General features: G+C 35.6%; 1 protein-coding gene across 3 annotated transcripts in view; it reads left to right on the top strand.

Moving 5' to 3' along the window:
- fibcd1b (fibrinogen C domain containing 1b) overlaps positions 1 to 10,876 on the top strand; it is a 215,264-nt gene that overhangs the window by 128,281 nt on the left and 76,107 nt on the right. For all 3 annotated transcript variants that reach the window (XR_001311205.1, XM_014020497.1, XM_014020496.1), the window contains one exon: positions 10,162 to 10,258. Coding sequence is in view for 2 of the 3 variants with exons in the window: in XM_014020497.1 (XP_013875951.1) it covers positions 10,162 to 10,258 (97 nt within the window). In the remaining variant the exon portion in view is untranslated. The remainder of the gene's footprint in view (positions 1 to 10,161; positions 10,259 to 10,876) is intronic.

Raw genomic sequence — 10,876 nt, forward strand, 5'->3', positions numbered from 1 at the left:
GCGCAGCGCTGCGGCTTCAGAATAAATGATTTAACACCATTGTTTATACTTTTAGCAGCTCTTTTTTATTCCACAGCTGACCTGCTAAAAATGACAGATTTTCTTTTCTGGATCTCTGACAGACGGACTTCAATCTCTGAACTCGTAAAGTTTTTCTTTTTAGTTTTCGCTGTTATTTTCATGAATGGACACTTACTGATATCTGAGGGAGGAAACATAGCCTTATATTGTGTTTTTGGGGTGGTAATTATGCTAATCTCCTGTCGCATGCACGAGCAGCTGGATAGAACAGGTGGAATTTACGCAGCTCATTTACACACTTTTCCTGAAGATAGAAGAGTTTGTTGAATCTGACGTGACATGTTCATACGAACCCTTTGTATGAACAAAGGTAAGAGAAATTTAGGATAAGAATACGAACATGTTCTTGCATGAGGCCCAATGTCTTTTAGAAAATATTTTGGCCTCCATAAAGTTACGTATATTTGATGCAAAAAAATCTGCAATTCATGGCAGAGCTACTTCTGTACCTGGAGCCTCATATTTTCAAGTCAAAATGTGCGTGTGTAAAATAGACAAGTTTTTGTAAAAGAAAAAAAATCTACAATGAAGATGGTTGGAATGAGTAAACTCATGCACCAGTCGGCTGACTGAGCTGTTTTTTTTGTGCAAAGAGTAGTAGGGCTGTAGTACAGATGGATGACAACAGCAAGTCACAATAACTAAGCTTTGTTCTAAATTCAAGTTATTTTTTTTTCCAGAGCAAACAACCACCCCCCCAAAAAAAGTGAAAAGCCTGTGACTACAGTGCAACAAAAGCAATGTTGTGAATAAATGCAAAATGTGAAATAAAAAAAACACAAGTAAATTTGTGCCTCCTTTTCTGCAAGTTTCAAAAAGAAAATGAAAAAATAAAGATGTAAAGCACTCACAGCTTTTCAATGAAGTCAAGTAGCCATTGCTTGCTTTTGCACCAAACAAGAGGGCTATCATTACATCCCCAGTGAGTAGTTTAGACTTCAGCTAAACAAAAAGATCTTTTTCTGAGGCTGAAGCTTTAAGAGACATCATGCTTCATTTTCTTGATACAATTGTGCTGAAAAAGAAATTTACAAATTTCATTCATTTTTATTTTTTTATTTTACCCTTTTCCAGAAGTAGTTAAACATCCCTATAGCTGCATCCTAAAGCTCCATGAGAGTTGTGGCAAAGTGGGCTGCTAGACAGGGTACAATTATGAGCACAAGTGGTAGGATCACCATGAGACTGTTCTGCTGACGTAAACCATGAAGAGTATTTTGTGGACAAACAAAAAATTAACTTGAAAAATCAATCTGCTAACTAATAAATAATAAGAGCATCATCATTGTAGTCACACTGGCCATAATCTAATAAGTCGTGAACTTCATGGAGAGAGTGTATGGGTCTTCATCCAGTGTAAAGATGGCCCAAACATGTACATTCAGTATGTATTCCCCCATTTTATTTGTATTAAATGTTTTCAAGAGGACAATAAACTAAAATAACTAAGTTTAACAAGCATATACCTTCATAAACACATAAGGAAAACAAATGAAGAAAGACAATCAAATAACCACTAAATCACTGAAGGCCTAAATCTATAAAGTAAGATCTAAAATATGAGTCAGACCTATACTTGGTTGTAATAAAAAATACAATCCTAGTCCTTGAGGGCAATTATTGTGCATGCTTTACTTGTTCTTCAATTTCAACACATCTGATTTGAATGAATGGATGATTGACAGGCTTTTGCAAAACTTGAGGTAATTCAATCAATGAATCTGTTTTTGCTGGAGCAATGAAACAAGTAAAACATGCAGGATAGTAGTCTGCAAGGTTCAGGATTAGACAACCTTGCATACACTGCAATATTTTTCTCATTTATAAAAAAATCTCTCTCACTCTGAAAGAAAATGGATCCATTAGACTTATCATATTTTACAATATGGTAACCACAGTTATACAAAAGAGGGATCATAAATCATTTTTATGGTTTGTTTTTGTTGTCAAGGGGGTTTAAACAGGTATTCCAGTCATTCCACATACTGTACATATTTACTAGTTCAATTAAAAAGGAACTTGTAAGCAATAGAATATACCAATGTTTTTTTTTTCAAAATAGGGGTAAGCGAGGTAGAGAAAGCTGGAGGGAAGATAAGGGAAAAATCCAAAAACATAACAATTATATCTAATAAATATTTTAAATCACTGTTGTAAAATATTATCTATTTTTTCAATCATTATTTTAAAATATAATTCATCATAACATATCAAAATGTTATTTAAAAGAGCCTAAGAGAGGTTAGATTTTTTTTTCCTGCTCCTATTGCCAGCAGTTTGTTGAAAATATGTCTTAGTGGGAATATAAAAGTGTTTAAAGCATATTAATTAATACAATTTGTACGCTAAACAAAAGTAATTATTAGTAGTTTTCCATCAAAAAAAATCTACCCTGATGGCACGGGCAAATGCCAGGACTCATCAGGCTGGAATTGTGAAAGAGTGGTTCAGGGAGCATGAGGCATCATTTTCAGACATGGATTGGCTCCACAGAGTCCATTGAGAGTCTTTGGGATGTGCTGGAGAAGGGTTTGCACAGCAGATGACTCTACCATCATCTGTGCAAGATCTTGGTGAAAAATTAATGCAACGCTGGATGGAAATTAATCTTGTGACATTGCAGAAGCTTATCGAAACAATGCCACAGAGAATGTGTGACGTCAAAGCTAAAGGCAGTCGAACAAAATGTTAAAGTGTGACCTTTACTTTGGTGGCACTTTTTTGCAGTGTATTTTGTAGCAATGTTTATGGGTTTGCAAGGAGGGTCCAGATCCAGAAGCTAATGCAGTTTGGGGGTGGGGGCTATGGCATGGAAGAGTTTGGGAACCCCTGGAATTTACAATGTAAATTGTTCACAAAGTGATCGTACACCCAATGACTAATTTGCAAGTTTCCCTTTGATGCAACATTTTATTTAATTTGCATGTTTAGATTTATTATGTGAAGCTTATTTTGTTCAGCACAGCAGAAGCTGCAGAAATATATGTTCATATTGCAAATTTGAACCTATTTTAAATACAAGAAGAAAACCTTGAATTTATGTACAATTTCTAAAATGCTTGAACATTAGTTGGAAATGTTGGCAGCTTTGGGGTGGGAAGGAAATAAAACCCATTGTCATATTTACTCATCTTGTGCAGAAGGTTTGGTTAACATTTATATGTGTTTAAGAGAATGTAGCTACAGTGCAGAAAATCAAATGGCAGCCAATTTCACAGATGCATGTGTGTGCAATTAACATTTATATAATGCCATATTGTGGACTACAGAAAGTACATTTTTCACAGTGACATGTTCCTTTTGAAGCATTTTCTTACTGGAAAAATAAGCCTCTGTTAAAACAGAAGAGCTAATTCTGAGAGTTTGCCTTGGAAAAGATAGGCAATTTGTGTGTGTTTTTTTTTTTTTTGGATTAAATAAAAGAGCCTGTAAAAAGATTTGGGTATCCGAGAACCGCAGAAAAAGAGTAAACACATAATAAAGGGACAGACCGATGTGGACCTTGAAATGCACAAAATGAGTGCAAACAATAGCTAACCCAGATTTTTTCCCCTTACATTTGCACAGGATATGATGCAACAGAAAATGGTAAAAAAATGAAAATGTGTATTTTATGTTTTGTTGTGCCTGTGTCTGTACCCCACAGGAGCAAAGACACAATTAGAAACTATTCCAAAAGCCATAAATATTGACTTTGCTAATGTACAACAACATGAACATCGATCGCCGTCACTGTGGATTGTCTACTCTAGATTTTGGAAGTTGTACATTTCAATTCTTGCTCAGAGCTCCAATAAAACGTTCACTCTGTCACAGCTGTGGATCTCAGTATGCCTGAAACATCACATGCCCCTTAGAAATAGCTTCTGACCTTCACTAAAACAACTTTGATGTGAGGTACAGCCCTCCAGCCAGATATTATGTGGAATAAATTGTCAGTCGGGATGTAAAGCCGTGTCTCTGTGGAAACTTTGTTTGTGGATGAGTGTTTGGTCGGTTTCCACAGCAGCCGAAGCCTCAATAAAACAGATGCATTTGAGCCACCATAAACAGTGCAATTGTAAAAGTGTATAAATAGTCATTTCTAAATGGATACCTCCTGAACAAGACTTTTGCCCTCTTATTGTCCAATATGGAAGCTGAAAAACTGTTTTGTCACACTTTGCTGCAATAATTTGCTCTTCAACTGTGCAAGCTAACCAGTTTTTTTTAAATAATCAAAATGTAAATTCAAAGACATTAATATAACTTTTATTTGAAGGTGTGATAATAAAAAGGGAGAGGCAAGGCTGTGGAAACAAGCAATTTGAGGCAGGAAATCACTATAACTAGTGAAGTGAAGGTGTGTGTGGCTGACTGAACAGTGAAGTGTTGGGTTTGATGTTAGATGCTATAAATCAAAATAAGATGAATGAGAGAGACAGGTTCTACCTGGACGAGAACAAGGATAGGATTTATAGAGCCATGTTCAGCCCACTACAGCCACTGTTTCCTCTCACGCTCGCTGGATTTAAGAGCAAAAATGTGCTGGATTCAGAAAAAAAACTATTAAAACTGGACAGTCTGACTCACTTACTGTATATTCAACTAGAAGAAATATTAGCAGAGATAGGAGATGATGTAATGCTTGGCTAAATTTTATTAACGTTTTTGGTAAACAAACCAGTATGATCATGTGATAGTATGATAATCTTGAGCAGAAATACCACAGTTTTCAATGTATGATGGGTTTAAAAGAGACCTATTATGATACATGTGTGGGCTATACAAAACATGTTCATTTGACCTAATACATATAATCATTTTCAGATAAGGAGATTTAACCTGGTCAGTTCTGCCTGTTTTGAGCTCCTTTCAGAATGTTTTTGCACATGAGCAGCTGTTGGCAACACCATCCCAACCTTTTGTTTATGGTAGCTCCGTCCTCCAAACAGTATTTACTGTATGTTAGCACGTTAAATATGTGAAAATGGCCGTTAGTACAATCTGATGTACAATCAGATGTACACTCAGATGCACAATGGTACAACCATAGAAGATGGGCCACTCTGGGCGAGGGCTTGGTAAAACCTCTGAAACTGCTATTTAAAGCATGGGGTGGATTCTTCATAACTTCAACTAGTATGATTCGCAACAAGTGAAAATCAATGTTTTCTCAGAAAATTGTGGGTTTTACTTTTTATCTTGGTTTGTGCGACTTGTTCCTATTTTTGCTGCGGCGTGTCACAATTTCTCTAAAATCTTTGAAAACTGTGGCAACAACTGAAGTTGGTTGCCATGGCCTTTTGGCCTTAGCCAACACCAAAATGGCTAAACCTCTGAATTGTGCAGACACTGAACTAGATGAAAGTCATTTACAACAAAATATTCCAAGCACTGACATAATACACAACCTCGCACAATGTCTTACAATATCACATTAGATTGCTTGTAATGTTGTTTTAAATATTTGACCATATTGATTTTAACTGTGTCGTTTCTCAGCACAAGTATATCGTAAATTAAAATTTTGGCACAAAAGATATCCGGCGATACGTACTCCTTCAAGAAATGTTTGGCTTTTAATTGGTTTTTCTTTAATTAACTTCTTTGAGATTTAGTAAAAGGTTATTTTATCTTTTTCACCTTTATTCCAAAGTGCTGAAGAAAAATATACAGAACTAAAAAGCAAAAATATGATGGTGCACAGCAGGGTTTTATTGACATGTCTGTTTGGAAATCCAGCAGTGAACAATGTAATGAGGTGATGGTTGTTGAATGAATGCAAAATGCTTTCCTTAGTTTTGTTATTCACCTTCACATTAGGCCTAAATGACTTCCCTCACTTATGTGAGCCGCGTGATCCTGAACCATTAACATCACATCATGTCTAATAGTAGAGTAGCTAGAGTCAAAGTCTTTGATATACAGGTAGATATACTTTTATCAAATTACACAGAAAAAACAGTTTTGTGAAGCCACAGAAGACATCTGAAATATCAAAGTGTGTGATCAGGTTTGTTCTTGTAACATGTGTTGTAGCTACAAGAAACAGTTTGTCCTTGGCAAATTACATCATCAACAGGTCTGTTTGTTTTCAACTCATTGCTAATTTGCTTTGCTACTGATAGACTCCTTTGTTCATTACTGAAATTAGCTGCTTGTGTCTGTGTTTGTAGATAAGTTCAGATTTAGAATCTCTCCTGCAGAGCTGAAAACTCTCACAAGCACCATTTCTGAATTGTGAGCAGACTCTAAACTGCCGTGGATAGTAAACCTGCCTCATTACATGTATTTTGTATTGTTCCACCTGTGGCATGCTCACCATGCTTCAACATCCCACCTTTTTTTTCTTTTTGTTTATACCTGTCTTTTTTTTTACCTCTTGAAACAGGAGAAGGAAAATGATGGGTGTCTGAGTAAGCTTTATATCTCCAGGGAGCACACACACAGATTTCCTGTTCAGGGTCAACCTGCAATTAGACTTCAGAGGGCCTCTTCCAGACTCACAGTAAGGCTCGACATGGAGGGAAGTGCTGCCAGCAAGAGAGGAGTGTTGACCCTAATATGAACTAAACTGCTTGTTGGTTTACCTGCTGCGATAGAGCACTGCTTTATATAAGGACCGGACAGTTCACTCACAGCCACAGTGATTCATGGTCTCAGAAAACTAACATGGCAGGTTTTGTTGGGAAACTGGGGTGAAAACTTGGAAAGATGTGCAGTTGGTTACTGCTGGTTTTCAGAAACTCAGGCTCATATTCAGCAACTATTTGCACAGCTTTTGTGAGCACAATTTCAGATTTTTGGCATCAAAGGGAAAATAGATGGATGTGAACTCCCTTAGAGAGGAAGCTTTGTGCTACCAACCGAATAGTGAATTTATGCACTACAATGATTTCATTTAACTTGTATGACTTTATGCACAACCAACCTGTTGTGGACACAACACTAAATGTTCTATGCACGTACAAAATTATTGGCTACCAACATGTTTCTAACTTATTCCAAGCTTACACCATCTTACTTAGACCAAGACATTGTCCTTTTTTTCCATAATTCAACATAAGTTTTATAAAGCAGAGTGCGACAGGTCCTTTAGTGGTAAAAAAGACAAATATTACAAGCTCAAAATAATTAGACATTTCAAAAATGTCAAAATGTTTGTGTTGCTGCTCTAAAAACCCTTCCAATTTAGCAACTGTTCACAAAAATGTGATTATTATACTTTTTCTGTTGCAATCACAGGAAGCTATAACAGAAGGCAGACTGACTTGAGTTAAAAAAAAAACTTATTTCATTAAATAAAAAAGCTGTCAGAGCAACACAAACTTACATAAATAAGATAAGAAATGAGGGAGGAACAAGGAGGCCTGGACTGTGGCGTGAAAACTAATAATGCGCTGCTGAGGTGGTGATGGCAAGAGACTTGGATGATGAGGTATTGAAGACAGCTGAGCTGATCACAGATTGCCCGGGAACAGGTGAGAGTGTCTGACTGAGAAAAAAAAACTGAGAAGCTGACGGGATGGGTGAGACATGACTGGGAACGGACAGAAGAAACAAGGCTGATCAGCCGAAACAGATAAGATCTGAACTAAGAAACAAAAATCACAAAGATAAACTGATAATACTGTATACGAACAGAAGTAACAGAACTCAAAACACAGGAACAGAGAAAGAGAACACAATGATCAGGTAAAAACTGAATCCAAAAATAAACTCAAACACCAGTAGCTATAAGACACAGATCATGACATTTTGAAAATCTGCAATTTTACCTTCTAAATCTATTGTTATTGAGAGAAAATTAATTAGCAATGGATTAAAATGAACAGGCCATTTTCAATAATGCAATATGATTTTTTGTCTTCATTTTAAGTAATTTGACCAGAAGTAAAAATGTTTTAGGAGCTAATAAGATCAGGAGGATCATTATTTGAAGGAGCAAATAATCTTTCTTGCCTTTCAGTTTGAGTTACTCTCTTTATATATGTTTTTCATGTAAGTCTTGCAGTTAAAATGTAAAAAAAAATAATAAATAAAATAAAATTAAAATTAAAATAGAACCAGACATTGCTCACAAACATTCTGCAAACTGATGACCCATCAATAAAAAATGATACTGGATGTTTTTGTTTCATTAATGTTTGCTGAAAACTCCATCAATCAAGACATAAGTGGTGACTTTGCAAAAGAAAAACATTATAAACAGATAAGACAAGCAAGGAATGCCACAATAATGCCACTATCTGTCAGAACATTGTTTTGTACAGCATGGTGAGATTGTATGGGCCACAGCTACCCAGTTTACATGGGGTGTTCTGTATATACTGTATGTTATGTAATATGAATGGCTTGGAAAGAATGAACCCAGCTCACAGGCAGCTTCAAAAAAGGCAAAAGTAAGTATTTATTAAACAAAAAAATGCTGACAGGGCAGATCAAAAACTCACTAGGTGTGGCAAGACAATGAGCAAGAATCATGAAAACAGCACACAGTTCAGGCAGGGAAGTGAAGACAAGACACAGAATTTAAAGGTGTGAGACTAATGAGCACAAACAGGAAACACCTGGGGGAGAAACATGAGGATCAGGTGTGAGTGGGCGGGGCTGGAGCAAAGGCAGACAGGAGGAAGAAAACAGAGGACAAGACAGAAAACTAGATTAAATCATAAACACAGTCATAGATCATCACAATATTTGGTAATCTGACATTTCAGACTTATATTTATTGTTTTTTTTTATTTTATTTCATTTTTTTACTTCAGCAGTGGTAGCCATCGCTAAATCAAAAGTTACACAAATTATACAGCACTAGCTAAGTTATTGTGGTCCACAAGTTCTGTGTGCCTATTAAAATATAGCAGAAGCTAAATCTAAACCACATTTTTTTCTCAGAGTTCACTAGAATATATTCCAGTATTAACATGAGACATCTTTGCACAATACGGACAACTAGAGGCATACCAGTATATTTAAACAAAATTGCATATGATGCCACAGTTTGGGGAGGTGATTTATTGAAACTGAATTTTGGCTCAAATTGATAAATAATTTTCAACTGTTTATTGTTGAAGATTGTCATCATGTTGTCACTCAATGTTGTGGGATGTGATTCAGATTTTTTTTAATTTGGCATTTTGAAATGACAGTTTTTTTTTCTTGCAGTTATTAAAAAATCAAAGTTGCTTAGTTTAGAACTAAACCACTTTGGTTAGGGTGCAATAAGAAATGTAAATGGTTATGTAAAAAAAAATATATTTTAAAAAAAGATCTGTTGAGTTCAGTTTGGACCCAGATGTTTTGACAAAAAAGAAGCTGCGTGTGTAAATGAGGAGGAGGGAGTTTTCTTTTTTCTTTTTTCTGTTGTTCTTCTGCAAGATTTTGTTGTGCAGATGTGCAAAGGAAAGTGACTGTTGGTGCCATCTGGTACTTTGGGGTATGTTAGGGGATTACTCATGCTGAATGTGCACCATCTCAGGAAGTTTTCTTTTTTCTTTTTGCCATTAGCAAAGCCGCCCAACAGTGAATTCTCGATATTCCATCTGTGAGTGTTTCCTCCTAAGGAGCACATTTCTAATTTCCTTTTGTCATCAGCCTGTCATGTCAGCATTTAAAATGGATTATTAGGTGATACAAATGCATGTGCACACAGCAAAGCTAAATCAGTTGGCTGTTTGCATACCTCCCTTGTTTTCTGCTGCTGGAATTTTTTACTGTTTAAACCATGGTACCTGTTTCCCCACATATTCTTAAAAACTATGATGCAATGCAAGTTGCACAAGTGTTTATGTGTTTATAGGATTAATGTTTTATGAATTGCATCTATGTTCTGGGATTTCAACTAACCATGCTAAAATTTTGGGCAATTTGTCCCAAAGTCAATTCAGATTTAATCGATTCCTTTTTAATAGCTTTCAACAAATTGCTTTTTTAGAACACCGAGTGTTTGCATTATTCATTTGTGAAAGCATTATGAGTTCATTTAGTTTAACTCTACTTGAGTTTAGGAACAAAAAGCGACTTGTTACAGATTGTGTTGAAGCTCACTTTGGAGGAAAATCATCTGACCCCTGGTTTGTTGTCTTGACTGTTTAGGTGATCCAGCGCAGGGAGGATGGCACAGTCAACTTTTTTAGAGGATGGGAGTCTTACCGGGAAGGATTTGGCAAAATCACCGGTGAACACTGGCTAGGTAAGTGTGTCATTTACTTTGTTCGGTGGTGTTCATCTAATATGTACGTGAAATGAGTTTTGTATTCTCATCAAGTATGTCTGCACTCTTAAAGCAAATGTGTTATTCTTTTAACAAATTTTCTATGTTAGCATCAAACACAACTTGTGTTGTTTTCTACACCTTATGGGTTGTTCTATTAAAAAAACAAAAGTGGACATAATTCGGATAGAAAATGTGTTGAATTGAACACAAAATGTATAGTCCTTATAGACACAGTATTGTGTTGGGTTTTGACTCAGTATGTGTTGATATTAACACATCTGTCTGATTTGGTCAAGAAGCTGTACAGTTTGCAACAAGAATTTCTAAAATGATAACATTAAAGCTGGCAGGTATTTTAACTAAGTCCATATGATATGCCAGTTTAAACAAACAAATAAATCAATACAAATAAAATATAAATATACAAAATAAACTATAAAATAAATTAAAAAAATAAACTGAGATCTGTCAGGTGATAAAGCAAAACATGTCAAATAAAATGAGGTAGAATGTCAAAAACTGATATTTTTCATGAATTTATATACATACATACATGCATACATTCATACATACATACATACATACATACATACA

This window comes from Austrofundulus limnaeus, unplaced genomic scaffold (genome assembly GCF_001266775.1).
Source record: "Austrofundulus limnaeus strain Quisiro unplaced genomic scaffold, Austrofundulus_limnaeus-1.0 Scaffold254, whole genome shotgun sequence".
Classification (NCBI taxonomy): domain Eukaryota; kingdom Metazoa; phylum Chordata; class Actinopteri; order Cyprinodontiformes; family Rivulidae; genus Austrofundulus; species Austrofundulus limnaeus.